The sequence below is a fragment of the Manihot esculenta genome, chromosome 1 (assembly GCF_001659605.2).
Source record: "Manihot esculenta cultivar AM560-2 chromosome 1, M.esculenta_v8, whole genome shotgun sequence".
NCBI classification, from domain to species: domain Eukaryota; kingdom Viridiplantae; phylum Streptophyta; class Magnoliopsida; order Malpighiales; family Euphorbiaceae; genus Manihot; species Manihot esculenta.
In genome coordinates this window covers 42,497,186-42,524,542 of record NC_035161.2, presented here as the reverse complement: position 1 = coordinate 42,524,542, position 27,357 = coordinate 42,497,186, and the positions used below count along the sequence as shown (strand labels likewise).

General features: G+C 34.0%; 7 protein-coding genes across 10 annotated transcripts; 4 read left to right on the top strand and 3 right to left on the bottom strand.

Annotated features, from left to right (window-relative positions):
* Nucleotides 1-143: 143 nt before the first annotated feature.
* On the top strand, nt 144-5,393 carry LOC110616670 (putative uncharacterized protein DDB_G0270496). The gene is made up of 14 exons (XM_021759129.2): nt 144-566; nt 1,681-1,769; nt 1,843-2,054; nt 2,337-2,409; nt 2,592-2,666; nt 2,758-2,868; nt 2,961-3,003; nt 3,447-3,552; nt 3,785-3,887; nt 3,970-4,065; nt 4,241-4,273; nt 4,545-4,644; nt 4,924-5,008; nt 5,128-5,393. The coding sequence occupies exons 2-14, from the start codon at nt 1,689-1,691 to the stop codon at nt 5,252-5,254; spliced, it is 1,245 nt and encodes a 414-aa protein (XP_021614821.1). The 5' UTR covers nt 144-566; nt 1,681-1,688; the 3' UTR covers nt 5,255-5,393.
* A 604-nt stretch (nt 5,394-5,997) lies between these two features.
* LOC110616663 (poly(rC)-binding protein 4) lies at nt 5,998-8,893 on the bottom strand. Its single transcript, XM_021759107.2, has 9 exons — nt 8,490-8,893; nt 8,292-8,393; nt 7,960-8,184; nt 7,773-7,831; nt 7,588-7,679; nt 7,354-7,466; nt 6,967-7,029; nt 6,581-6,663; nt 5,998-6,206 (listed from the first exon to the last, which is right to left on the bottom strand). Exons 1-9 carry the CDS (start codon nt 8,832-8,834, stop codon nt 6,194-6,196), a joined length of 1,095 nt encoding a protein of 364 aa, XP_021614799.1. The 5' UTR covers nt 8,835-8,893; the 3' UTR covers nt 5,998-6,193.
* Nucleotides 8,894-9,030: 137 nt separating this feature from the next.
* LOC110616654 (transcription termination factor MTEF18, mitochondrial) lies at nt 9,031-10,831 on the top strand. Its single transcript, XM_021759095.2, has one exon. It carries the CDS (start codon nt 9,057-9,059, stop codon nt 10,701-10,703), a length of 1,647 nt encoding a protein of 548 aa, XP_021614787.1. The 5' UTR covers nt 9,031-9,056; the 3' UTR covers nt 10,704-10,831.
* A 2,082-nt stretch (nt 10,832-12,913) lies between these two features.
* On the top strand, nt 12,914-16,926 carry LOC110616637. Of its 4 annotated transcripts, none has more exons than XR_002488239.2 (5): nt 12,914-14,028; nt 14,157-14,228; nt 14,574-14,692; nt 16,319-16,491; nt 16,603-16,926. XR_002488239.2 is itself a non-coding variant. In XM_021759083.2 (3 exons), the coding sequence occupies exons 1-3, from the start codon at nt 13,279-13,281 to the stop codon at nt 14,577-14,579; spliced, it is 828 nt and encodes a 275-aa protein (XP_021614775.1). In that variant the 5' UTR covers nt 12,914-13,278; the 3' UTR covers nt 14,580-14,928. The 4 variants fall into 4 exon arrangements, 1 of the variants encoding a protein (XP_021614775.1); XR_002488238.2 differs by having other exon boundaries at nt 16,319-16,512; XR_002488237.2 differs by having other exon boundaries at nt 16,319-16,926.
* A 163-nt stretch (nt 16,927-17,089) lies between these two features.
* Nucleotides 17,090-20,286, top strand: LOC110599620 (transcription factor DUO1). The gene is made up of 3 exons (XM_021736094.2): nt 17,090-19,001; nt 19,117-19,372; nt 19,813-20,286. Exons 1-3 carry the CDS (start codon nt 18,814-18,816, stop codon nt 20,284-20,286), a joined length of 918 nt encoding a protein of 305 aa, XP_021591786.1. The 5' UTR covers nt 17,090-18,813.
* A 1,060-nt stretch (nt 20,287-21,346) lies between these two features.
* On the bottom strand, nt 21,347-23,263 carry LOC110619931. Its single transcript, XM_021763454.2, has 4 exons — nt 22,728-23,263; nt 22,167-22,325; nt 21,936-22,044; nt 21,347-21,808 (listed from the first exon to the last, which is right to left on the bottom strand). Exons 1-4 carry the CDS (start codon nt 23,073-23,075, stop codon nt 21,591-21,593), a joined length of 834 nt encoding a protein of 277 aa, XP_021619146.1. The 5' UTR covers nt 23,076-23,263; the 3' UTR covers nt 21,347-21,590.
* Nucleotides 23,264-24,195: 932 nt separating this feature from the next.
* Nucleotides 24,196-25,139, bottom strand: LOC110611192. The gene is made up of 2 exons (XM_021751358.1): nt 24,484-25,139; nt 24,196-24,424 (listed from the first exon to the last, which is right to left on the bottom strand). The coding sequence occupies exons 1-2, from the start codon at nt 25,137-25,139 to the stop codon at nt 24,196-24,198; spliced, it is 885 nt and encodes a 294-aa protein (XP_021607050.1).
* Between the last annotated feature and the right edge of the window lie 2,218 nt (nt 25,140-27,357).

Sequence of the window (27,357 nt, the reverse complement as noted above, 5' to 3'; positions counted from 1 at the left end):
TAAAAACATTAAATTCGATATAATTTTTTAATGAGGAGTCGTTTTTTACAATATTTTGTTGATTCAAAATGTGGGCCTGAACGGTCCATACCAAGGGTTGATTTTGGCCCAATAAGAACAACGACAAATCGTTTTGGAGGCGTAGTGAAAACAGATTTCCCTACGTCTCTTGTTCTTCCATGAATTAGGGTTTTGCAGAAATTCTTCTTGCTTTGTAAAGACGCTTTAGGAGGTTATCGGGGAGTGCATTTTTTCTTTTATTTACCTGTTAGCTCTCCAGCCCTAGCCACCCGCCGCATGCCTTGAGCCCCTGACGCACATTCTCCGCCGCACCGCCTTCAGCCAGTGGTTCAACTGGACAACGAGGAGCAGCTCTGTTCGGTTCAGCTCTGGTTCAACCGTTGCTGTAGCTGCGTCGCACCACCGTACCGCTGCTCACTTCACATTTTGTTACCATTGTTCGATTCAGCTTGACAAGGACAGCTCTGATCTTCAATTTCATCTGCTGCTTCGTTTTCAGCTGCGTGTCACCGTTGTTCGATTTCGCTTCATTCTGCTTCGTTGCGGTTAGTATTCCTAAATCTATTGATTTGGTTGTTGAAATTTCATGGGTTTGTGTGTGTTTGGTTGAAAATCACATGTTGTAATGCTGTTTGTTTGCTGTCTTCCAATATGCGACTGTCCTCTAGCCATTTGGTTGTTGATATTTTCATGGCTTTATGTTTGGTTGGTTGAAATTGCATGTTGTATTTCAGTCTAAAATCATGGGTTTGATCCAAGAATGATTCAGAAGATTTGCGTTTCATACGGACTGGCATTGAAGGGTCATTTTATTTCACTTAAAAATAATTCAGGTTTTTTATAGGATACTTTATGACACTTTTAAAGTTCATAGTGCCACAAGGATTTATTGGTAAAGGTTAGAGGTGCAAAGATGCATTTGGCTAGAAAAGAAAAACAAAAAGAAATTTGGTTCAGTTTGGTGATAACCTAACTGTGCAAACCCTTATAGACATTTGATGACCTTAAATTTTACTTTTTGATGGTTGGCGCAGAAGCAAGCAATTAAATTTTGCAACCAATGGCATAAATTACCAATTGCATCCTAAGTTGCAAAACTTGCAGCTGTTGAGTTCTTCTACATATTATAAGTAATAAACCAACTTGTGGTTGTATAATGTATCGTGCTGAATTTATCATTTCCTTGGTGCTTTCTATGGTTGCTTTGTTTTTTTTTTTTTAAATTTTATTTTTTTAATATTAGATGAACCATTATTAATATTAGTGGTTATATGCAAAGTAACATGGTTCTGCAACTTTTTTTACTCTCTCTCTCTCTCTCTCACTATATATATATATATATTATGTCATTGCTAAATGATATTAGTAAAAAAAAATTCCCTATGTCATTACAATAGTTTTAATGATTTTGCTGCAAAAGATCTTATTCTGCACAAATCCACATGGGGAAGAAGAAGAAGAAGAAATTATGCACATAGCCTTTTTGTTTAATGATGATCATGAAATGCTGATTTGATGTTGACTGCCATATCAGCAATCACAAGATCTAATTTCATCTAAAGATTTTTTATTAGAGAGAGTTGAAAAATTACGAAGTTCCTGTCCTGATAGAATTTTATAGGCTATTAAAATTTTGGTTTCCTTAAATTTTAATTTCAGGGATCATAATGGGGTCACAGAAGCAGTCAAGAAAAACTAGAGATAGTGATTTGGAAGGCTTTGATGATATGGAAAATGGGGATCTAATGGTTAGTTATTTTGATTTTTATATGCATGATGATATCATGATTTTTTGTTTACAAGAAAGGAACAATGATGCAGATAAGCGAAGAGGAAAATTACGATGATGAGGAGGTGGAGGAGGAGGAGGAGGAGGAAGTAGATGAACAGGAAAAGGAAGAGGAAGAGAATGAAGAAATGCTCTATCAGGAGGAAGAGAGTGAAGGGGAGGGAGATATGCAGAACGTTAGCCATAAAGATGCTGAGATGGAAGAACTTGAGAAAGAGTACATGCATCTTCGAAACCAAGAGCAGTAAGACTTCCCTTTCTGTGTTTCTTATATTCTTTCTATAATAATGCCAACATTTTGGAAGGTTAAATATTTGTAATTTTCATGCGTCTTTATAATACTGCTAGCTAAAGTATGTACAGTAAATATGGGTTCTTAAAACAATTGCGGGTATGGAACTACTGTCTTGGCTTGAGTCAGGGAATAATGGCTTTGTTACTTTTTAAAACCTTTTCCTCTTTTAGTGAATTTGTACAAGGTGGTCATGGTACTAATTGATATATGTTAACATATTTCTCCATTCAGAGATATACTGAAGAATCTCAAACGCCACAAGGATGAAGATCTCCTTAAAGGTCAAGCAGTGAAGAACCAAAAGGTGCAACTTTGCATTTGGTTTTATTCATCATTTTTATGCGCTGCAGATGTATTTTCTACATTTCTTGAACACTTAATTCATTATAGTCTTACATCATTGTGAATTTGTTACTCCTCTTTCTATTCTGATTGTTTGTCTGCTGTTGCAAACATGTCTAAAATTCTCTTCAATCTTTATTGAAGGCGTTCTGGGACAAAACTCTTGAGTTAAGATTCTTACTTCAGAAAGCATTTTCAAGTTCAAATAGATTGCCACTGGTATGCTGTGGCCTTGAGTTATTATTTATCTATATTTTTGTTGAATAGCACGATTGAAGCATTATGATTTAATTATGGTGACTGCTTGCAGGAACCAGTTAGATCTTCTTTTTGTGATTCAGATGGAGGAGTTAGTGCAGCTTATACTGATCTGATTGCCTCATCTGAGAAGACTTTGGAATCTCTACTGGAACTACAAGAGGTATAACAGCTACCATGAATAAAATATTGAGTTGCCCTGTTATGTCAGAATCTGATTCCCTTCATTGCAATTTTGTTTTTGTTGCTCTTCAGGCTTTGCTCGAGAAGAATCCATCAATTTATCAATCCTTCAATAGTATGTCGCAAACACTTGGCCACATTTCACAATGCTTGTGATGATATTGAATTGCAATGTTGTTACAAACCTGGTTGATTTATAATTAGGTTTTTAAATCAGCAGAAACTTCTAATCGAGTAAAATACTACTACATAATTAGTCAATTAAATTTCTTAAATTTCTTTCTGAAATATGTAGATCTAAAAACTTTAGTAGAAGAAGGCTTGCATCACTGGTCCTCTGTTTAAATAGAAGTTCTGATTTTGCTGCAATAAAGTTTGTATACTGAGTTGGATAAATTTTCATTTTTTTTGGTTGTTTTTTGCCCCCCTTCTCTTGTGCTGTATTTTATGTTGAAAAAATTAGTTTCATAATCTAAGTCCATTAATAGTTGTCCAAATTACATTATACACTTTTTAGTTGAGTCAATATGATTTTCTTCTTTTTGTTCTCTTCTAAAGGTAATTCCGGAAGATCTGCAAAAAAGCATTCGCATTCACAAGATTCTAAGAGATCAGATGAGGATAGTGATGAAGAATGGTTAAGAATTTCTCAAATGCACGGGAGGTAAGCTGAAGTACAGTGCCCAAAATAGACCGAGGCTTTTGTTCTTCTTAGCATTATCCAATGAAGTGGTCATATATATAGTTCTCTAAATAAAAAATAATAATTTGGGAACTAAGGATTAAGTGTACAAATTGAAAAAGTGGAGTTCCTTGCTTTAGTTACATGGATATGCAATAAGTAGTTTGATATGGAAAATCTGATAAGTGAGCCTTCAATTACTTCCATGTTGCAGAATAGCACCTTTTAGAGACAAATCAATTGACAAATGGCAGAGAAAGACACAGGTGACAACTGGTGCTGCTGCTATTAAAGGCAAATTGCAGGCTTTTAATCAGGTTCGGTGCTTTATATTTAACTTAATGCATTTGCCATTGGGAGGGTAATGAAATTCACTGGGTTTTTCTTTTCCAATCTCAGAATATTAGCGAGCAAGTTGCTTCTTATATGAGGGATCCAAGTAGAATAATGAAGCAAATGCAGCTAAGCAGATCAACAATCGGTGTATTTGGAACTGTTAAGTCAATCTACTTTTTTTTTTTTATTTTCAGAAATGATGCAAAAGTCACTCATGATGAGTTGGATAATTCTTTATTCATTCTTTTCCTCCCTTTTTCCTTACCTCTACTCCCTTCCCTAAATATATATATATATATATAAATATACTGATACCTGCACTGCTAATGGTCAGGTTTCTGAGCAGCTTGGAAATGCCAAGGGAGAGGTAATTCAGCATCCCTGTCCGTAGCATTTTTGAAAAAAAAAAAAAAACTGGTGTTTATTTTAATTTGGTAAAAAGTTACCAAGTCAAACCATCCCACCGTGTAAAGGGTCAAGATGTGAGCTTGAATCAAGGTTTGGCTGTATGCAAATGCAAATAAGCGCAAAATTTAGTGATCTTAGTGCTGATCATCATTGCCAACTTGCATAATATTGAAGGTTCATTTCTCTCAGTGTAACAGAAATTTTGTTTAAATCCTTTAACTTTTCATTAGGTAGCAAGTTCCGATGGCGACCCAGAACTTATTGATGACTCGGAATTTTATCAGCATTTACTGAAGGAATTTTTTGAGTCAATTGACCCCACATCCTCTGGTTAGTAGTTTGTACCATTTTCGGCTTTTTATGTGCAAGTGCCATATTTTTACTACCCAATATTATGTTGGTTGTCATCCATTAATCTCAAATTCTCAATGATATTTTATGGGCATTTTTTGGTTTCACAATCAACTATTCCTAGGATATTGGTGAGGAATCCAACGCAATTTCCTTAATGAATAATATCAGCTGAATTATTTGTATTTTTTTTTTTTTTGCATTAACCATTTAGTTTATCATTTGTTTTGAATCGTCTTTGTTTCTTCTTGCCCTCAGAAACAGCCTTCTATGCTCTGAAAAAATTGCAAACAAAGAAGAGAAAGATTGTTGACCGGCGTGCCTCAAAGAGTCGGAAGATCAGGTATAAATGGAAACTAATGTTCTGAAAATAGCTTTGAAGGATTATCCTGTTTATTTTTGGGTTCTATTTCATATATTTTGCATATATATATATATTTATTCACAACAATGTTCTTTTAGGTACAATGTCCATGAGAAGATTGTCAATTTCATGGCTCCACAGCCCATGAACGTTCCTCCTATAGCTCCTAAGTTATTTGCGAATTTGTTTGGAGTGAAGTCCCATCAACCTGCATCAGCTGTTTAGTTTCACAGCTAGATATATCATGTGGGTTCAATTTTGTGGAGATGGATTGAGGTTTAAAATTCATGTAATTTTTGTTCATTGTACTCTTTGTCCATTTTATTTTTTTATAAATATTAAAAAATATATATTTTTTTATTAATTTTTTAATTATATTTATTTTAAATATATTATATTTTATTAAATATTAAAAAAATATTTTAAAAGATTTTTTAAAAATAAAATTAAATAAAATTATAATAATATTTCTTTAATCTAAAAAAAATAATAATAATTTCAAAATAATAAAAATTAAAAGATGGATGAAGTACTAAAATTTTCATCACACATCTTGTTGAGAAATTAGTTTGCGAGCAACACCGTTCTTATAAGCTTTGGGTTCACATCATCGAGAGAGTGTACTTTGGATGGGCGAAACCGAATCTTAAAAAGTTTACAAGAAATTTGACTTAAAATCTAATAAAACTTGGAATTAAAATGATAAGACAATAATTTTAATTGGATGAACATATATTCACAAGTCTTTAATAAACTTAATATATCAAAAAGTTAAAGTTTCATTCGTTAAATGATGGATCTTAAAAACTAAACTTAAGTTTAGTTCATTCAAAAACAAATCAATCCAAGTCATCGAATCTTAGTAAAGAGAGAGAGAGAAACTTGTTCTAGCAAACCATGCAGTTTCCATGAGTTATTCATGTTTGCATATGCAAAGGATTTAAATTTCAAGGATCCAAAATCAATCATTACAAATACTAGGATACTCTTCTTCATTAAGCACCAAATATTAAAAGATCTTGTACATCATTGCAACTAGAAAACTAAACGCATAGTTCATCTACCAACATGGCTCATCATTAATATCAACATTCATGAAATAGTTTTGGGAGCAAGTTGCCAAAGGCAGTGAATTTCCATAAAAGCTCTTAATTTCCAGCTTCATCATCTCTGCAAACTGAGAACAACAAGGTTATTACAATATGGCCCAACTGGCTCACATTCTAGTAAGTTTATCTAAAATACAGTGCAGCTAGCTAATTGTTTTGACAAGCATCATCAATCTCTCTGGATTTCATGCATCAACAACAGCGAAATAGTTGTTCTATTAAAAATAGTCTTCATAAATTAAAGAAGTTGATCCCATAAGATAATTAAGTAAAAGAAACTGTCAGTAATTGAACCTATTAAGTTATAACTGCCGCATTGGATCTATATTTTCAAAATGCTTTTTTCCATGAGAATGCTGGAAGGTTTATGGAAATTCAAGTATTAGACACTAGGCAACTCCACCTGAAACCATAAAGAGTAAATAAAGTGAGGAATGCTCACAATGACTGTTGAGCTTGAGCACCAGCTGCTTGCACCAATTGAGAATAAATGTATTCGTCTACCCTCTGCTTTGCCAAAGCAACCTATTACAGAGTCAACAACTTTAACAAAAATTTCACAAAATAACAAATAACAAACTTGAATGTATCATCTTAAAACCCAACCGCCCATTTTAACCAACAACATTGGCTCTTAGAGATCCAACATAAAATAATGTGAAGTAAATACTATTTGAGGCAAACTTTAGCATTCCCTATTCTGCAATTTTATTTTCGACAGACTTTTTAATGAATGTCATAATTAAACAAAAAAGATAATTACACTCAAAATGTCAAAGTACACATTCCATTACAAATGAACTCTTAAAGAAAAAAAATATAGCATACCTGCTGAGCAGTACCACCAAATTGTATGTGTCTATGTTTTTGTTCACCTTTTCCACCATAAACCTGTTAACATGGAATCAAAGAGAAGCAGTATGGGTACAAATAGGGTTAAAGCTAAATGTAAGCTTTATCATGTATTACTTATGATTTATAGCAATTAAAGCTCAACTACAATAATGAAAACTATGCTATCTTCTGAAAAAACCACTAAATGTCAGCAAAACCAGTAATCAATGCATTTGATAATTTTGAGCAGATAAAGGTCCATAAATATCTGAATTCTCAATTAGTCAAGGCTGTTTTGATAAGACTTCATTACTCTTTTGAGTGCTGTATAGCAACACATCAATTTGTAGGTTACAGCTTAAGAACTGATGATCCACCTACCTTGATCATTGCTCCAGACTCATTTCTGATCCTTGATATGTTGGACCCACATCTACCGATCAAGCCACCAACCAACGTCTCCGAGACCATCATCTCCAAGGTTACATAATCAGCTGCAAGATTGGTTGTCCTAAAGATGATGTGGTTATAACACAAAATATTAAAACTTGATACAGCCACATAACGTAGCAGCTGGAAGACAGGATTTTCCTAAAATATGAAACATTGAATAACCTGAAGTTGGGTCAACATATGGTTGGGTTGGTCGAACTGCACCATAGTTGTATGTTGGACTGATAGAAATCACTTGTTTTGGTGGGTTTTCCCTAAACAACATGCCAATGAAGCATTAACAATCCATGCATATATTTGTCCAAAGATTATACAACAAAATACCAATAAGAAAAATGCAAACCAACCTGAGTTGACAACCAATTTCCTCTATAGCCTTCAGCACAACAGGTACATCTCCTGATATCTGAATTTAACAGAATTCTAATCACATTCTTTCTAGTAAGAGTCTTTAAAGCTGCTTTAAATCAACTAGGCAATTGATTCCCATTCAATCTACAAAAAGACAATTAAAATTGAAGACAACAAGCACACCTGCACAACTCGGTCAGATTCGTGAGCAGAAGCACATAGAGGCAACTGATTCGGAGCCAATACTGTAATGGTGGCACCAGATGAATTCCTTAATTTCTCAATGTTTTGGCCTGATATCCCTATCAAAGAACCTGCCTGCGAACCTGCGATTAACATCCTTATAGTGTTCGCAGCCACATGTCCTGGAGCAACAACTTTTGATGCTTCCACTGGACTATCATCTTCCTGTATATACACATTAGACGACGAAAAAGAGCGCCATATTAAAAAAGAGCAGAAGGGAAATTTCTAATCAAACTCGTAGCTATTGAGGGTAATCCTTGCAATATCACCTTTAGGATTAAAGTGGCAATTTGCTTGAGGGCAATCTCGGCATCGGAAAAGGCAATATCGCTCTCTTTGGAGCTGATGATTATTACGCGCTCTTCGTGTCGCTGCACAAATAAGATAAAAAAAAAAAAAATCAACACATCCTTCAGTCAATAAATAAATCCCAGTTTGAAACCCTAACTAAACGAATCGGTGAGTACAGCGATAGCATCTGCAATTTTAATTGTGGCTTTGGTGTCTTCTCGAATCTTCTGAATACGACATCCCTCCTTGCCAATAACCTTCCCGATCTGCCTCGACGGCACCACTATCCTAAATATAACATCTTGGGCTTTGGCCCGTTTTGGTGCTGATCCTTCCATTTCACCTGCTGCGGGGGCCGCTGCAACGTCAAACTCATCGCGGCGGCGCTTGGCGGTAGATGAGACTTCCGGGAGGGGAAGAGGGACCGGCGGGACAGGGTTCATAGGAATTTCGCCCGGTTGGGCCATAATTGTCGATGTGGACTGGGGATAGTATTGCGTGTAAGGGTAAGGAAAATACATTTGAGGCCTGAGCGAAAAATGCCTGTTCTCGTTAAGGTATCTCCAGTCAAGGGTTTTAAGGTAGCACCACCTACGAATTTACAAATATAGCCCTTCTGTTGATTGGGACCCACAAGCTCTGGTGGTGCTGAATTTCGAGGATAGCTGCCCAAAAAAAGGGCTTGGCTTCCATGGTAGTTCCCATATACCAAAGTTCTTCTCTTCTAAAACCCTAAATTGGCCATGCCATTCTCGAAATCTCTCAACGCAGTGCTGTGCCGCTACTTCAGCTCTCTTCCAAGGCAACCAAGCTTCTCAAAAATTCCCTCAAAGTCCAGGCCTCAAGCAATCCGTGAAGCTCAGCAAGCTCTCACAGACTACCTACACTCCACGAGGTCACTGCCGTTCGCCTACGCGGAACACATTAGCAAGTACTCCCTCGTCTCTCTTTCCAATCTCATTGCCAACATTGACTTCTCGGTCTCTGATTTCTCCAGATCCGTGAGAAAATTCCTCAGGTATCATCCCATCAACGAATTCGAGTTCTTTTATGAGAGCATCGGCATCGATTACAATGAGGTTCGCGGGCTCTTGCCCACCAAAAAGTTTTTCTTTTCTGAAGATGGTAGTGTGTTAAGTGCAGCTTGTGCGCTCGCTGGATTTGGGTTTCCATGGAACAAGTTAGGCATTTTGTACAAGGAGGAGAGTTCTATTTTTAGTAGGGGTTCGGAGGAGCTATCCTCTAGGCTTCATGGGTTTAAGAAACATGGATTTAGTAATATTTCAGTGATTGGTATTTGTATGGCTTTTCCTTACGTGTTGAGTGGCGAATGGTTGGAGGAAATTGATGCTTTATTTGATGATATGAAAAAGTTCTTTATAGACTTTGGCTTGGGGAGTTGTATTGAAGGAAATGTGGATGCTTGGTATGAGATTTGTATGAAAATTCGAGTATTCTATGATTTGGGTTTTGAGAAGGGAAAGCTAGGGGATATGGTAGGTAAGAGTAAAAGCATTTTTGTCGATTATCCAGTGAATGTCTTTGTCCAAAAGGCTAAGTTCTTTTGTAGATTTGGTGTTAGAAATGAAGATGTTGGTTTGTTGCTACTTCAAAGACCGGAAATTTGGAATTATGATATGGAGAAGCCCTTGATTTCAGTTAAAGGATTCCTTAAACATTTTGGGTTTAGTGACGCAGAGTTGATAGCTATTGCCCACAAGTACTCGCATGTATTAGGCAGAAATAAAATTTCAAATTTACCTCACGTGATGAGAGCTATGGATTTGCAAGTGTGGTTTTTCAATAAAATCAAGGATGGAGATCATCACTTAATAGCTAGCTATGCTATGAGGGAACCTGATGAAGATTTGGATAAAGAATTTGATGATTGCTTGGAGAGGATCCGACATTCGAGAACTCCTACTCATACGATGTACAAAGTGAATTTTGTGCTTGGAATTGGTTTTGGAGAAAATGCTTTAACCGCCAAGGTCTTAGACCATTTGCATGGTACTAGTAGTGAACTGCAGGAGCGATTTGATTGCCTTTTACGTTTGGGAATTCCTTTTTCAGATCTCTGTATGATGATAAGAATGATGCCAAAGATCTTAAACCAAAAGCCAGAAATACTAGAACAGAAAGTGAACTTCCTCTGCCAGGATATAGGATCCTCATTGGGGGAACTGAATATTTTTCCAGCATACCTGTGTTTTAATTTGGAGAACCGAATTAAACCCAGATATAGATTCCATATGTGGCTTACAGATAGGGGTGCTCAAAAGTACTCCATTGCAAGTATTGTTGCGACCAGTGAAAAGAACTTCATAGCTCGCATTTATGGAATCCACCCGGCTGCTCTGAAACATTGGTTTGAGTGTTTCTCATGCTAAACACCAGCTGATGAATGGAAAAGGCAGTGATTTAGTCTCTGCAGCTTGTTGGCACTTCGGTGTAGATGGGGATTTTGTTTGTGACAATTTTGGAATCTGTATATAGAAATTCATCATTTTAACCTTCCTGGATTAACGTTTTATTTTTAGTTTTATTTCTAAATAGTCGGGTGATTAGTGCATCAAATGTTCTCCGTTGTCCTGTTCCTGGCCTTTGTGGCCCTGAACATAGCAGTTCCCAGATACGGAGGTGAACCTTTGCAAATTCCCACCAATTTTTTACAGCAGGGAGCCACGCTTCTGATATTGCAAGCAGTATGTCACAGTGGCAGTGATAAAACCTTCAACGAAGAGATTCACCTCTTTAGAGCTAAACGGCAGCTAGCATACTCTGACGTCATTTCTTATATGGGACTCTTGATGTTCGGTGTATTCATCTTCTTGCTGGCCTTATTTGGTGCTTGTCATGGCTGTTATATTGTTGTTTGATAGCTCAATTCTGCATCGTTTTGCAGCAGAGAGGTGAGAGCAATTATTGCATATTGATAAACAAATCAGCTTAATCCGATAGAATAAGAGATGTTATCAGGTATATGAAGTCTCGGGTTTAAAAGCGGAGAGGTTTAGAAATGGATATTCTAAATTCTAATACTGACACCTGATACCTGGAAATGGCAAACAGCAGCCATTTAGGCCTAATTCATGTGGCAGGAAAGATGAAGACTTGGAGCAAATTTTACAAGTGGTAATGCTCTCATTTGCTAATACAAATAATAAACAGAACCATCTGCAAGTAGGACCCAAAAGTTTACTATCCATGCATGAGATTCAGCTTTGGTTTCCATCGAGGATTCTCTCCTGTTAGATTGTTCCTAAATAAGTAAAGAGTCACTCAAATAATCCAACAGCTATTCAGCAGGAAACAATAATAACGTATTTTTGGACTTATACCACGAAATGGATTTTTATGAAAAACACTTGTGAACAGTTCACCCTGAATCAATATATTTTTAAAAATATAAATTGGTGGATTTTTATATAAAAAAAAATCAGTTAAATCTATTTTTTAAATTTATAATGAATATAGATCGAATATGCTTAAAAATTTTCACCATTTTTAATTATATTTTCATTCATACTTTTTTATATTAATTATGAATGCACTATTAATTATTAAATGCAGTTTATTTATTATTTTTCATAATTAATATGAAAAATTACATTTAATATGTGCTATTGCATTTTTTTTTATGTAATATTGTATAAATTTTCATGTTATTGATATAAAATTAGTAAATAATTATATTTAATTAGTATCATTAACCGGTGTAGTGATGCATTCGTTAAACAACCATGTGTATTAAAATAGGAAGATATTAGTAACGAGCTATTAAATAAATGAAATAAAAAAATGAATCTGTTTAAAATTAAAAATCATCCACCGGCAAGTCGTGATTAGTATTTGATTCAAGATCAAATTGAATTAATTTAATTTTATATTTATTTTATTTTAATTTAATTTTAATTTTAATTTTTAAAAAATTTAATTATTTTAATTCCATTCTAATTAAAAAAATTTTGATAAAATTGAATTAAATTTAATTAATAATATTATCTTTTTGATAATATAAAAAAACTATATTCTAACTAAAATTAAATTTTAAAATATTAAAAAATAAAATATAAAAAAAATAATAAAAAATCGACTAAAAAATTCAACTCACTTAATCGAATTCATATCAGTTTCATTAAATTAGGAATAAGTATTTAAATTTAAAAATAAATTCAATTAAATCCTATTAAATAAACTCAATTTTAAATTTTAGATTAACTAAATTTGTGTGTTTTTATTAAAGGCTAATTAAATTTTAATATAATATAATATTATTTTTAATAATAAAATAGTGTTTTCATAATTTAAAATATACAAAATTTAGTATTTTAATTATAATAAAAACTTTAAAAAATACATAGATGTAATAAATAATTTTTAAAATTAAAAAATAAATTTTATTATATAAAAATAATATATTTTTTTAAAAAATAAAAATCTGAAATTGAATTTTTAACTTTTGTTTGGTTGGATTCGAAGTGAACCCACCAAATACTAACCCATTAATGTCGAAGCGGAAAGTAAAAACCCTCAGGGGTAATATCGTGATTTGAAATAAAATAAAATAGGTTTTTTTTTTTATCTTTTCTTTTTCTTTTGGTTCCAGTTCTGGAGGTATTAGTGCACTACAAAACTCTTCTCCCCTCCATTGCACACACAGCAGATGCTCGCTCTCACCTCTCCTCAACTCTCTTCCATTGCTTTGGCCTTAGGGTTTAGATTCCTCCCTGTTTCTTTCTCTTCAATTCTCTCGACTTTTTAGAATTCAGTAGAGTAACGCCATGGTAAGGCGTAAGTCATCGGTTCAAATCCGATAAGAGCTTCCTCCGTTGAAGCTATTTCCTCATTCAAAACCAGTTTCTGCTCCCACTTGGTCTCTGTTTGGTCCTTAGTTTCTTACTTTCAACCAACCTTCAAACGCGATCGGAGAACAGAGAGGCTTTTCTCTCTTTATTTCGGTCAATGGTGTTTCCTTCAGCCTCCAAACCTCACCAAACTTCACCTCATAGAGACGCTATCAAATTCACAGACATGGCTTCTTCAACTCTTAAATCTCATCAGCCTCTCCATAACTTCCCCTTACAGGATCTCAAATGGTCCATGAACCACACCAACAACCACCGCTTCCGCAAGCTTGCTGCTGATTCCTCTCACAAATCCCCCCACCGTGACGCCGCCGAGTCTGATGGTGCGAAAACTGGGAACTCCGTGGCTTTTCCCGATCGCATGAATGAGAAATCTGAGAAGAAATATGGGGCTGTGGATACTGCGGTTGACAATTCCGACAAGAAATCCAAGATCTTTATTCGCATCAGGACTAAGCACAGCAAGTGCGCTGAAGATTCTGCGGATGCTGGGGATCAGACCTCAGTTATGGACGATGCGGAGGAAACGATAACGAAGACATGGAATCTGAGGCCGAGAAGAGCCGTGACTAAGGCTTCAAATGGGAATGGAGGTGCACTGAAGATCGGTGGAGCCGTCGCTCCTGAAACCAAAGCTCAGGAACCGAGTCGCCCTGAGTTGGCTCGATCACGGAATGCTAACGATGCGAAGGTGGCTGAGAAGAAAGAGAATGAGAAGGAGAAGAAGCAAAAGCTCTCGATCCCGCTTACCAAAGAGGAAATTGAAGAGGATGTCTATGCCTTGACTGGGTCAAAGCCTGCGAGGAGGCCCAAGAAGAGACCTAAGCTTGTGCAGAAACAACTTGATGTGAGTCATTCTTGTTTCTACATACTCGTTTTGTTCGTGAAAATTCAGCTTCTTTATGTGATATCTGTCCTTAAGATTACTGTAGACTCGAATGGCTAATGGATCATTGTTTCTATATGATTTTGCAGTGCTTGTTTCCTGGATTGTGGTTGTCTTCCATCACGCCTGATGTATACAAAGTTTCTGATACTCCTCCAAAGGTCCAATATTGATGCTCCTGAACTGTTGACCTTTTTTTTTCCCCCCTACTTTTTTTTGTTCGGTAGATGAGTAAGCCACTGAACGGGGAAGAAAATTTGGTAAATGTTGCTTTTGTGGAGAACTCTGTGGGACTTAATCTCTATGAAGCTTACTAACGGGAGAACAATGATAAAATATATATATATATATCATCAAAGAAAGATGGTGGCTTACTTGATTGGATGGATTTTTAAGCAATAACAAGCACATGATCATGGAATTCTTATTTGCACCGTCTTTTTTTTACAAGTTAATTCTTTAATGGCTTTTCTAGAGTTGACGATTGAATTCTGCTGTTCATACAGGGTTAGATGATCCATTTATGTAAACTGGGAACTTGAAGGTGGATGACTTCCCAATTATTGACAGTTTGGCACCAGCATAAAGTATGATAGATACATCATGAGCCTGTAAAGATGAAAGGGTAACAAATATATCTTTTTTTTGTGCCTTTTCTCTATGCAGCAAGGATCTCACTGCAAGTTTGAAGGGTTAATTTTATAGTCTATGTTTTTGAGTGGCTGCCTTTGTACATAAGAACTATCAATCTAATGGTTAGAGATTTTAATATCAGCATTTAATTTTGCTGTTAATATGAAATCAAATGCTTTTGTAGACCATTTATTTTGCATGATAGTTCATAAGATATGTTTTTTCCCATTACCTGATGTGTTGAAATCTCTCTGTATCCCAAATAGTTGGTCTGTGTTCTTCTGATAGATGTCCACGTTTATATCTGCATTGTTGTTATTTGAGGTATCTGCGATGTTGTGTAATATTGCTCTTAATAGCCAGACATGCTTTTGAAAGTTGAGTTGGTTATGTTTTGGAATAGTAAGCTGTGTAGTTTTTGGCACAGCAAACTAAGGATTTGCATGATACATAGTTCTAGTAAAAGTTTAAACACCCCCTACCCTACCTTTCCTTTTCTATGGTGTATCAAGAGATTAGCTTGCTGTTAATGAAAACTTAAGAGCGTGGTTACTTGATCAGGCTGAAATGTCATAACATTTTACCTATGAACCATGTTGGATCCTTATTTACTTTGGACATGGTTATCATGGCAATTCACTGTCATTCTATCTTTTCTTATTTGAAAGTTGTGCGAGTCTTATGTGCAGCATGGTATTCATGAGTTGTACAATCAAGTGATGTAACCAGTTCAATCAATCACAGGGTTTGAAAGTCTTATGCTATCATCAATTGATCATAGGAGTGGTCCAGGATCAACAAGAGTCATTTAAGTAGGATTCTACTTGATATGTGCAGATTATTGGTAACTTTAACAATTACCCTTAAACTAGATAATTGAATGATGAGAAAAATGAGATAGTGGAAGTAAGCATGGAGGCAAGGACTCGTTTTTGTATGCTCTCTTCTGACTTTGGAGCATGCGAAAGCTTTTTTAAGTGAATTTTTCTGACAAGTTTTCTCAAATTCTCAGCTTGCTTTGTAGGATAGAACATTCTGTGTTATATATGGTTGTATAATCAGCAAATATTTCCATTTCTCAAATCCTATGTTTCTAGTTCAATCCTCAAGGTCACTCATGAAGGTGTTGGAGTTTTTATCTCTAAGCTTGAGACATATAGATAGGTGCTCAAAAGGGGTGGGGTTATTTCACATATTCTGAACAATGAATTTGCATTATAGGGCCTTATGGCTGTTTGCACCTCATGGTCCAGATAGACATTTTAACTACCATGAGGAGCCAAGGTTCTTGTTAAGCTGTGATAAAATTGGCTTGGCATGCATTTGTATTTGTTCCAGTGAGAACTAGTTGCTTTCATATTATACTTGCTTTTATGTCAGGCATAAACAGGATAATCAATGATTATTGTTGTCTTGTTAATTTTTCGTAAATTTGGAATTCCAGGTGCTTTGATGTGTCTTTGAGACAAAATTTGGGGGGTTAAATCTAGTGGTGTTTAAAATTATTCATTTTCCATAGATCCTGTTATTTTGCAGAGAGAGGGTTTAATACTTGATTGTAATTACGTTAATTGCAGAGAGAGGGTTTAATACTTGATTGTAATTATGTTAATTACAGTAAGGCAGCTGTGATCATAGAAGGCTGGAGCTATTCACCTCAGTAGCGGAGCATAACAGTAAATGCCCACGCTTTTATTTGCTGAACAGTTCACCTTTTATCTTCGAAAATCTAGGTGCAAATTTAAGAATTGACACGGCTTGAGCTGCTTTGACAAGCTGAGGGGAATTGTGGTGCTCAAACTTTCTGCATAAGTTGGTTATCATTATCACAGATGAGTCTATTATTAGTATTATTAGTTGTTTGGCATTGCATTTAATAGCAAATTGCTTTGCCATTTTCAGTGGCCGGGAGCTTCAAAGTAGTTATCTGAAGTTCAGGGTGCATGCAGTATTTGGGAATCGATGTTGTTTACAGAAAGGGGACTGAAAATGCTGTTGTTGTTTCGAGCGAGCTTTCTTGGTACACCGAAAGACCTTGCTTCTGTTTGAAATTCTATTTTACTGTTGTACAGTGAAATTTCCCTTGCATTCTTCACAAAAACCTAGGTGGAAGTTCCTTTTAGAAAATATCCCAGGAAAATTATCCTCTCCCCGTCTTTGTCCCTCGATAAACTTAAATATAAGTATAAACATTTATAAGCTAAAATAAGAAGGAAAAATTATAGTTAATGATGTTTGTGTAGACGCACTGAAAAAATTACTCTCATTGATTTATAATTTTTATTCCTTTTTTTCTTTTTTGATTATTTTAAGATTACTATTCATTTTTTTAAATTATAATAATATATAAATTAGTTATTATAATTTTATTTTATTTTAATTTTTTAATAATTTAATGTATTTAAAATGAATATAATTAAAAAGTTAATAAAAGAGTGTAAAAATGTAAGAAGGAAAAAAAAAGGGATGAAGTATAATAAAATAAAAATGATTAATGAGATTAGTTCATAAAAGCTGAGTCAAAACTGGACAACTATTGAGAAGGCTAGTGCCTGAGTTTGCCCATCTACCCTCATCATATTGCCTACTATATTCAATTGCCGATATGGAGCGTATTTATTGATTTTATTTATATTGGTGTCCTTAAAGTACAACTTAATTGAATTGAATTAAATTGTTTATTTAGTAATGGCATATCATTCCAGTCGAGAAGCTTAATAGAAATAACTGAAAAGTATTTGATTCTCCAGTTAATATACTTAGCCTTGATTATAACAAAGAAATGAGCAATTTTCCAAAGCTTATCACTCCCATTTTGTTAAAAAAAAAAACAAGGCACCTAGAATTTGATTCTCTAATCTTTTCAGTGTGGCACCAAAACACTACGTATGTGTCAATTCGATATTTTTATTTATTAGATTTATTTTATTTACATGAACAAAAGAAATTGGGAGAGGAACATGAGTCTTCTTAAATTCATCATATGATATAGTATAATCTAATTGAGATAAATCATTTATTTATCAGAAATCTTTAGAGTTCAACCTCTAGACTCTAAATTAATTAATTCAGAAATCAATTCACTGGGGAACGATATCAAAGGACTCTTCGGAAGAGCAGTCTCTGCAGAATTTCTCCTTGTTGGTTCAGTGGATAACCAACCGCCCTAACGCACATCTTTTGCATCCATCATTTGTACTAAACTCTCCAACAATTTATGCAACACTATCTCGGCGAATAATCCAACAGCTTTGAGTTTTCCGATCCACAATGAGAACTCGTCCTCGCAAAATTACTAACAATACCAAGTCTGATTCTGGGGATTATCGAAACTTGATTTGCAGAACAATAAATGGAAATTGATCAGAAAAGAGGGATAAGAATAAGAAGATGATGCCCAGTTTCTGTTTTTACTTTCAAAAGAGGAGACTGAAAAGGATATTTGGCTATAATTGGAACCAAATTGCCAAGGAAGCAACTGCTTGCCTGAAGCGACAAGACCAGAAAGAGACAATGGAAGCAAGATTACTCTATTCATAATGGTTTCTCATGCATGCCTAATAAGGAGATACCTAATCCTGATAGTGATCATGATCCCAATGCAGTTGACAGCATGCTAGAGTCAGAATCCCAGTTAAATTCCTTGTCAACGTCAAGTCACAATGACAAACAACCTCCTATAGAGGCTACAGTTCAAGCAACTGGTCCCAACAAGGATTTAAGCAATACTTTGGTTTTGAGTAGTTGAACGAATCAGAAAGGTTCTGCAAATGGAAAAATTGATACCAGCCAGTTAGATATTATTGATGGTACTATTTCTGAGGGCTTCGATTCTGGAGAACTATAAATGCCTCAATAGCAGCAAGTAAGGACTTCAAGCCAATGGTTAAAGAGGACATAAAAGTAATTTCTCATAAATTTTTGAACTAGAGAAACTTGCGAATGTGGGGGGTAGTGGAAGTAACCGCCTAAACCGCCAATGCCAACAGGAAATTTTTTTTTTTTGAAAAATTATAATAAAAAACACAAAGAAGAGAAGCGAAGAGAAGAGAAAGGATATACAAGTAAATCTCTGACTCCGTTTCATCTTCAAAAGAAGAGTAAGAATAAACAATGGAAGGAAAGAGAGACGAGATAAGGAAAGGGCCGTGGAAAGCCGAGGAAGATGAGGTGCTCAGGAATCATGTCGAGAAATATGGCGCTCGTGACTGGAGCTCCATTCGATCCAAAGGCCTCTTGCAGCGAACCGGCAAATCCTGTCGCCTCCGTTGGGTCAACAAGCTTAGGCCCAACTTGAAGAAGTAATTAATTAATATTTCCATAGTCTCTTTATATCCACATGCAATCATTCAAGATTTTGGCCATGCCGTTTCCTCCAAATTTATTTTGATGCTAATGGATGTGTCGATTGTGTAGTGGGTGCAAGTTTTCAGTGGAGGAAGAGAGAGTAGTGATAGATTTGCAGACACAGTTTGGGAACAAATGGGCCAAAATAGCGACTTATTTGCCAGGGAGAACTGATAATGATGTGAAGAATTTCTGGAGCAGCAGACAGAAAAGGCTAGCAAGGATTCTACAGACTTCAGCGACTCCTTCCTCTTCCTCCTCCTCCAACTCCAAGCCCCGGAAGCCTAAAAAGCAAGTTCCTCTTCTTGATGTTCCCACTCTGCAGGTAAACAAATTGGATTACTTGGCCTTAATTCAACCTCTGGGTAATGACTACTTTCAGGTTAATTTTCTACACTAGATTAATCAGTGCGGGTTTTAATGGAAGGTCACAGGAGAATCAAGAAGCATTAATTTGAAGGGGAAAAAATAAAGTTTGTTCTGTTTTCTGTTTTTTTAGTGGACTATAGGAAGCATTTGATCTATTAACTGAATGAAAGGTCATAGAAATTTGCATAATCCTAATTCAACTAGATTGATAGTACAACGATAGAAAAAAATTCTAGTCATCTTTTATAACCTTTGTCCTGCTTCTAACGTGAAGGTCTCATATCAATCATCTTTAGTATCTAATGCAACTTGAATTAGAGCCAAATGAATCATTCTTGTGCATGAAATGTAATTTTGACTTTTCTTTAAAAAAAAAAAAAAAAAATTCCTGTCAAGGCTCCATTGTTCAACTTCTCAATGGAGGAAGAGTCATCTGCAAAGGCACAATCGTGGTCGACATCCTACATTGAAACCCCAGAGCCAATCTCTATGGTTCCGGTGCAATTCCATATAGATATTGTCAATAACGAGTTGTCTAGCTATGATGCAAATCTTGTTCTAGTGGAGTGTCAAAAGGAAGATCAAGATCCTTTCCCTCAAATCTCAGAATACCAACCAGACCTTACATTCTCTCCAGAAAGCCAGGAACTGTTGGCCAGACTTGAAGATCCTGAGCTATTCAATGTGTTTGGAGCAGTAGATGCGCCTGAGCTTGAACCACAACTTTCCCTGGGTCTACCGTTATTTGATCCGATTCCAAGTTGCATGAATGGTGCGAGAGAAGGAAGGAATCCTGCAAGTCGGAGTACCTTTTTCGATGACTTCCCTTCGGACGTGTTTGACAATATTGTCCCACTTCCAAGCCCTTAGATGTAGATGTTTTCATCTCGGTAGCGGATGATCAACTCGTTAACTAATTTCTTTAGATGCAATTCTTTATAAAATTGTTGTGCCTATGAATGTTATTCTTTTGTACTAACCGCCAATCCATAACTTTTTACGTAATTTTATGTGTGTTTTTTTTAACACTATACCGAATTATAAATTAAAGAAATTCTATGATAAAAAAAGGGAAAAAAAAAAAAAAGAAAAAAGAAGAAAGGGTAAAAGCCGCCTTTACACCATTCAAGTCAACAAAGTTACACGGAGATCAGTAAGGCTTCTGTTTGGGAGAACGAGAGAGTTGACTCGCTAATTAACGATGTAATTATGCCAATGGCATGGAGTTATATCAGAATTGAACCAAGAAGCAAGAAATTGAGTTGGGACTTGGTCAGTGATGATTTCAGCTTTAAGAGCCAAGACGACGAGGCCATAGGTGGTGTAGGAAAATAGAGTTAGGGTAGCTAGAAGAATCAGAAATGCATTTCTAATTGGACGCGAGTTGATTAGCACGTTCTATGGTAATTAGCAGGACAGAGGGGATTGGTGCTTGAGCGGCCCTCTCATTTTCTCTCAAAAAAAAAAAAAGGCTCGTTACATATTTAGATGTAAAGATTCTATCAAGTATTAATTCTTTTATACATATAAATTATCTAATTATTTCCTTAATTTGTGTAAAAACCATAAAGCATAAAAAATAACGAAAAATACTTGACAGCTATTTTTAAAATCTTCGACAAAATTATTTCAATGTTTCGCAAGCGTAGTTCGCTATCACCATTTCTCGGGGTAGGAGCATTAGCGCTTAATATTCCTTTTTGGTGATTATGAAACGTATTGAGCCCCATCTTTTGCCTTCCATGATTGAAAGAAATGTACCAGAAAAAGCTTCAACGACTACTACAAAGTTATCCTTCGGAATCGGGAAAATCAAATCCCTCCAATCACCCTCATAGTTTAAGTCAATTGTAAACGCCAGGCAAAACAAGTCCATTCTAGGTTCACCATGTCCTTTTCTCAGAAATTTTTAACCATTTTCATTCGCCCGTTTGAAGTTCAATCATAGTTTTATTCATATTTTTCAGAATAATTTTCAACGATCCCAATGAAGCAATACCTGGATCTATTTGACTCGTACAATCAATTAGTAGTGAATCAAGAATCGCTACAAGAATTATTGTGTAAACAAGCACAAACAAAATAAAAAGGACAAGAGGGATGAGGGAACCAAAAGCACCCAAAGAATGGGCAGAGTAATGTGACTGTAAAGTCAGTGCTAGCTTGGAAAACTGTTATGCAGAATCATCTATGCCACCATTGGGTGTAGCGATTGACGAGCAGTAACTGACGCCAGTCTGACCATTCTTAGTACGCACCTCAAAGGCGTCACTTGTAAATGACTGGTTTTCTTGGAAAACCCGCCTTCTAAGTTCCGAATATGCACAATACTCTACTTCGTATACTGTTGCATCTTTCAGGAATGCAGAAACTGAAACACCAACTCCTTCTCCTGAATTTAAAAGAAAATTGACAAATAAGATGAATGTTAACCACAAAATAAAAGTTTAAGAAGTGAGCCTTAAGGCTGTAACAATCAATACAAGATAAATGAATTTGCAATGAGAAATGAAGCTTACCATGAGTGACAAGCAGCAAGTTTTCTGATGGGTATTTATCCGCAAGTGCCTTGAAAACATGTTCATATCTTACTCTTGTACCTGTCACTGTTTCTTCCCACTGTGGCATCTAGAGTTCGGGGAAAAGAACAAAAGATAGCAATGCAACAGAAAAAGGAAGGTTATTCTGCATATATACAGAGATTTAAACATTTTTTTTTTTAAATGGTTTTGATAACTGATGCCACATACCTCTTCATACACTCGTTGTGCTGTGTGATCCACTATCCCAGCTGGTAGCAAGGCTTCAAGCTCGGAGATGATGAAACCAAAATGGCCATCTTTGGGTGCAACATCATGTCTAATGGCTTGCGAACTCAACATCTCACATAATCCATACTCGATAGAAACCTGAAAATCGCATGTACACAAGAAGTTAAAATAAAATGATGAATATAAAGTGAAAAAGAGAGAGAGAGAAAGAGAGAAATTTATAACGATCCACTTGCAACGAGATAAGAACAAACAAGAAAAGAAAAGAAAAGAAATGAGCAAAGATTCAGTTGCTTGTTAGTTAATAGCAGCCGAAGCCAAAACAAATTAAATTATCTTGTAATTTAGACTTGTTTTCCACTCAATTTCAAAAAAAAAAATTCGATCCTGAAATTGCCATCAGCAGAGTATGACGTAGCCATAATCGATACAAAATGGTATCGTCACAATTATCTTCAATTTAACAAGACAAAGAGGATTCAGATACAACAAAGAAAATGCAAAACTGCAATTACACACATGGAGCTCAAGTGATCTCACCTTCACTTTGGAGGAATCAATCGCTATACGGTCGCCGCAAGTGACGTCGGGATATTCGTCGACGGCGCAAAGAGCTGAAACTACCTCAGATGCGGTCTGGACGCAACGAAGGAAGGGGGAAACGAAGACGCGGTGGATCGGAAAGCCGAGACGGGATTTGAGGTCCCTGCCGGTGCGGAATGCCCTGACACGACCCTTTTCAACTAGAGGTGGGTCCCATGGCCTCGCAGCCGTAGTCGTCCAGAGGGGTTCAAAATTGTCAATACGGTCGCCGTGCCTCATTACGACGACATTTTGAAAGAATTCGCGCCGTTGGCCGTCGACGTTGGGGGTGGCAGAGGGGTCCATTGCCTGGATTAGGATGGAGAAAGGAAAGGGGAAAGAAGCAAGTTTATATCAAAAAAGGAAAGAGCTTCCTTGTCGTGGTAAGGAAATAGAGAAGACCGGAAGAAGGTAGCGTGATCGGACTTTCGTTGTTTATTCCATTCCCTTTCGTGCATCCACATTTGTCATTATTCATTATTTCCTGGCAACTCCAAGCCCTCATTTAACACGGAAATATGAAATTCCTTCTATATTTGCCTAACTTTTTAAAATAATAATAATAATAATAATTTTCAAAAACTCATGGGAGGAAAAAGGAATTTCAATCTTGCAATTTTATGCTAAAACCCTTTTTAATAAAAGAAAATATGTAAAATGTATTTGTATATGAAGAGCATCATTTTTAATGATCTTGGTGTATATTATGTTTTTCGTGTTAAATTAATTATTTATTATTAAATTGAGAAAGTTGTGCTTATAAAAATATAAAGTTAAATGTATTTATAGACTTAGTCTGGTCATAAATACATCCAAATAAATTCGAGAAATTTCAAATTAAATCATCTGCTCTCATTTCAAAAAAAAAAAATAAAGTTAAATGTACAACTGGAAAGTTCTTAATATTTAACTGTTATTATTATTATTATTATTTATCTTTTGTGAACTCTATATAATGAAATTTACAGATAATTATAATTATATTTTATGAAAATTTTATATTTTACTTTCATATTATAAAAAATATTTAGTTTTCACAGAAAAAAATGATTTTAAAGAATATATATAAATATAATATTTTTAAAAATTAAAAATTGAAATCTTTATATTATATATTTTATGAAAAATTATTAGACTAATAAAAATTAATGACATATCATGATCTAAAATATTAACATTTTAAAATAATAATATTTTTTTTCTAAATAATATATTAAAATATTATTTTTAATTAATAATTTAATATAACTTTTAAAATATTATTTATTTAATTTTAGAGCAAGCAACCACAAAAATCCCCAATATGCTGCCGTTTGGATTTGGAACAAGGGTTAGAAATAGTCACATAATGGGCCAAAGTGCCTTCCAAAATCAAAAATTTTATTTTTTGGAAGCCCAACAACATTTCAAAATCGGAAAAAAATGACTAATTTCCCGCCATCTTCTTCTCTGGATTAAACCTCTTGCACCAAAGAGGCTTTCCATCTACCCAGAACTTGGCTTCATTTCTTCCATTTAAGATCATAGCGGCCACAGAATACGTCTTGAACACAATCTTCCCAAACAGTGGAGGCTCATTACTCTCGTTCCTCGGATCATATGGCCTGTGCACGTACACTCTTTCCACGCAGGGCCCGTGTTTACTGCATAATACACTAATTTTCAATAAATAAAAAATGAATCAATCATAGAACAATGAATCGATAATACTCACCTGGAAAAAAAGTTGATGATTTGATTTTCAGTAAGAGGATATCCGTTTGAGAAAGTTAAAAACAAGCATCGATCCTCCTCAGGAAGACGCTCATTTATAGGATTCCACTCCTTAGCAGAAGGATTCAGATTTGAATGTGCATGTGCATGTGCAGTTGAAGATGATACTGCGTAAGAAGTTTTCCAGTTATGACCAGTGCCATGCCACTCAGTTATTTTCTGTGTAGTCTCTTCTTCACCTCTCATACCAAGTTGAGTGCCTTTCTCTTTCAGAAAATCCTCAAATAGAACACAACAAATTTTTGTATAGATATCTGTGATGCTCTTCAAGACCTCTTCTTTGTCAGAGAGAATAACACTGGGAGATAAGAAACGTTGTGCTAAGGTTAGAGTATTAAGCATAGCATTTGGTGATGGAGTTGAATTGGCCTGCAAGGAAGATAAAACGGACACAGCCTCATCATACACAAAAGACAAGAATTGATCATCGTGAGAAGAGAGATTTGTAATGATATTTTGAAATCCTTGAGAGTCGAGCCACATCCAGAAGGCTATGACTTTCATGCATTCTTCAATAACCTTTCCAATACTCATCAAGCGGCAACACACAGATCTTGCATGCTTATGGATAGTAGGAAGAGTCTCAGATGTAGCCATGGAAGTGAAGAAGATAGAGAATGACTGTGTGTTATATCTGTGGATAATTAAAAAACTGTGGATGGAATGAAAAATGAGAAAAGTTGACGTCCTTATATATTAAAGGAGAGTGAAGGATTGTGATGGTTCATGAAAGAATATACAAGGAAAAAGCTTCATTAATTTGTAGGGGGTTCAGTGAAACTGTTTTATGAAAGATGTATACTGCCTCTTCCTTTATTTATGATGCTATAAAAGAAATTGATTAAAAACTTATTTTGGTTATTAACCGATTTGCACGTACATCAATTTGTAACTAATTACGTGAAAATTAAAAAGTTTAATTCAATTCTCCTTATGCATTGAACCCTTTTTCACAATTTTAATTTTTCTCTTTTCTTGCACAAATTTATTACATTCATTTTTTTAAACCATTTGTCTCTCTATATATAAATCATTAATTGATGATCCCTCACAATTAAATTAAATATAATTTAAATTATTGAATAACTAAATTAGATAGTCATATACAATATAGAAATGGTGACGACTCGGGTACCTTTAAATATCTAATTCGATAAAATTCTAATAGAATCAATTTAATTAGTTATAATTAGATTTAGTATGGATTCGAGTTTAAAAAATAATACTTGTTTCATATTTAAATCGCATTTAAATTTTATTTATAAATATTTATTAGTAAACACATTTATATAAATTATTAATTAAAATATATGAAACTGAAACGAATTTAGATTTTATTCAAATAATAATAATAGGATTTGAAATTAATTTGATAGTTTAAATTAATTTTTAATTAAATTTAGATTAAATTTAAATATTATTAATATAAATTAAATTTGAATTTAATTACCCATTTACATATTGTTAATAATTTTTCTTATAAAAATAACCGTAAATAAATTTAATATATAAACTTTTGACTTGAATAAAAAAATCTAAACGTTTATCCTTTTTACATCCATATCCCAACCTTAAAATTTTAAGTAATAAAATTAATTTTTTTTATATTTGTTTCAATTTTAGCTATTTATCATAATTAATTTCGATTAAAAAAATTTATAATTCACGTATCGTGCCACCCATGTATAATTATTCCTCAAAAAATTTATTAGATAAAAAATTTAAATATTTACATTAATTCATATTTATATATAAAATTTTAAGTTTCCTATAATAAAACTAAATCATCATCAATTTATCACAATTATAATTAAAATAACTAAATTAAATTTTAAAAAATTAATAGTAAATTATAATATAATTTCTAAAATTTTATATTAAAAATAAATTTACTTTATATTTATTCTATATAATATTAAATAAACATTTATTACAAATAAATTTTTACTAAAAAAATATCACATACAAATATTATATATTAAAATATTTCATTAAAAATTTATATTCACTATTACAAATTATGTACATATTTTTAGTATATAAAAAATTATATTTTAAATTAATAATATTAAATATACATATTTTATTATTTAAAATAATCTCTTTCGTAAATTTTAACTACATCTCTTATAAGTTATTAGAAATATCCAATATTTTTATTTTACTTATCTATATAACAATTATATTTGTGATATATATTAATTTATTAACTGATCAGATAAAAAACTGCATTTCATATCAATAATATTAAATAAAATGAAATATTATATATTTTATAATATAATTTTTTATATTTTAAATTTTTATTTATATTTTATACTAGTAATAAAAATTTATACTATACGTTCTAATAAAAATTTATATTTACAATATCATAATAAAAATTTATAAAATTTATATTTTTTTTATATAATTTAACTGTAAATTTTAATTTATAACATTTAAAGAGATCTTAAAAAAATATATATAAATTCTAATCTGGTTGGCTATGAATACTATTGTATTTGATTCGGCGTTGGCTTCTTTTCACCTAAAGCTTAAGATTTATCTCACAGTCGTACTAGAATGTCACGAACTTTGTAAGGGAGCCTGTTAAATTGTCCAATTTGAAGGTTAATGTGTGTCACTTGCTCAACCTTGCACCATCCAAAATAGCTCAATCAAATAGTTAAATTTATCAAAGAGAGTGTGACACACTGGAAATTAATAATTACAAAAGTCGAGGTTAGAATTTAATGCACAAAAATGTCCAACATGATTTAGATTTTATTATTTTATTTTAAACTTTCAACAATATTAAGGATTTAATTTTTCA

Excerpts from the sequence above, each read along its gene's own strand:
- LOC110599620 (XM_021736094.2), top strand. The coding sequence starts at position 18,814 with ATGGAAGGAAAGAGAGACGAGATAAGGAAAGGGCCGTGGAAAGCCGAG. Across the intron at positions 19,002-19,116 it reads CTTAGGCCCAACTTGAAGAA|TGGGTGCAAGTTTTCAGTGG; the intron begins GTAATTAATTAA and ends TCGATTGTGTAG. Across the intron at positions 19,373-19,812 it reads TTGATGTTCCCACTCTGCAG|GCTCCATTGTTCAACTTCTC; the intron begins GTAAACAAATTG and ends ATTCCTGTCAAG.
- LOC110611192 (XM_021751358.1), bottom strand. The coding sequence starts at position 25,139 with ATGGCTACATCTGAGACTCTTCCTACTATCCATAAGCATGCAAGATCT. Across the intron at positions 24,425-24,483 it reads ATCATCAACTTTTTTTCCAG|TGTATTATGCAGTAAACACG; the intron begins GTGAGTATTATC and ends ATTGAAAATTAG.
- LOC110616663 (XM_021759107.2), bottom strand. The coding sequence starts at position 8,834 with ATGTATTTTCCTTACCCTTACACGCAATACTATCCCCAGTCCACATCG. Across the intron at positions 8,394-8,489 it reads AAATTGCAGATGCTATCGCT|CGACACGAAGAGCGCGTAAT; the intron begins GTACTCACCGAT and ends TTATTTGTGCAG. Across the intron at positions 7,467-7,587 it reads ATATGTTGACCCAACTTCAG|CTGATTATGTAACCTTGGAG; the intron begins GTTATTCAATGT and ends CCAATCTTGCAG.
- LOC110616670 (XM_021759129.2), top strand. The coding sequence starts at position 1,689 with ATGGGGTCACAGAAGCAGTCAAGAAAAACTAGAGATAGTGATTTGGAA. Across the intron at positions 2,869-2,960 it reads CTCTACTGGAACTACAAGAG|GCTTTGCTCGAGAAGAATCC; the intron begins GTATAACAGCTA and ends GTTGCTCTTCAG. Across the intron at positions 4,066-4,240 it reads CAATCGGTGTATTTGGAACT|GTTTCTGAGCAGCTTGGAAA; the intron begins GTTAAGTCAATC and ends GCTAATGGTCAG.
- LOC110619931 (XM_021763454.2), bottom strand. The coding sequence starts at position 23,075 with ATGGACCCCTCTGCCACCCCCAACGTCGACGGCCAACGGCGCGAATTC. Across the intron at positions 22,326-22,727 it reads TTGATTCCTCCAAAGTGAAG|GTTTCTATCGAGTATGGATT; the intron begins GTGAGATCACTT and ends TGCGATTTTCAG. Across the intron at positions 21,809-21,935 it reads CTTGCTGCTTGTCACTCATG|GAGAAGGAGTTGGTGTTTCA; the intron begins GTAAGCTTCATT and ends TTTTAAATTCAG.
- LOC110616637 (XM_021759083.2), top strand. The coding sequence starts at position 13,279 with ATGGTGTTTCCTTCAGCCTCCAAACCTCACCAAACTTCACCTCATAGA. Across the intron at positions 14,029-14,156 it reads TTGTGCAGAAACAACTTGAT|TGCTTGTTTCCTGGATTGTG; the intron begins GTGAGTCATTCT and ends ATGATTTTGCAG.
- LOC110616654 (XM_021759095.2), top strand. The coding sequence starts at position 9,057 with ATGCCATTCTCGAAATCTCTCAACGCAGTGCTGTGCCGCTACTTCAGC.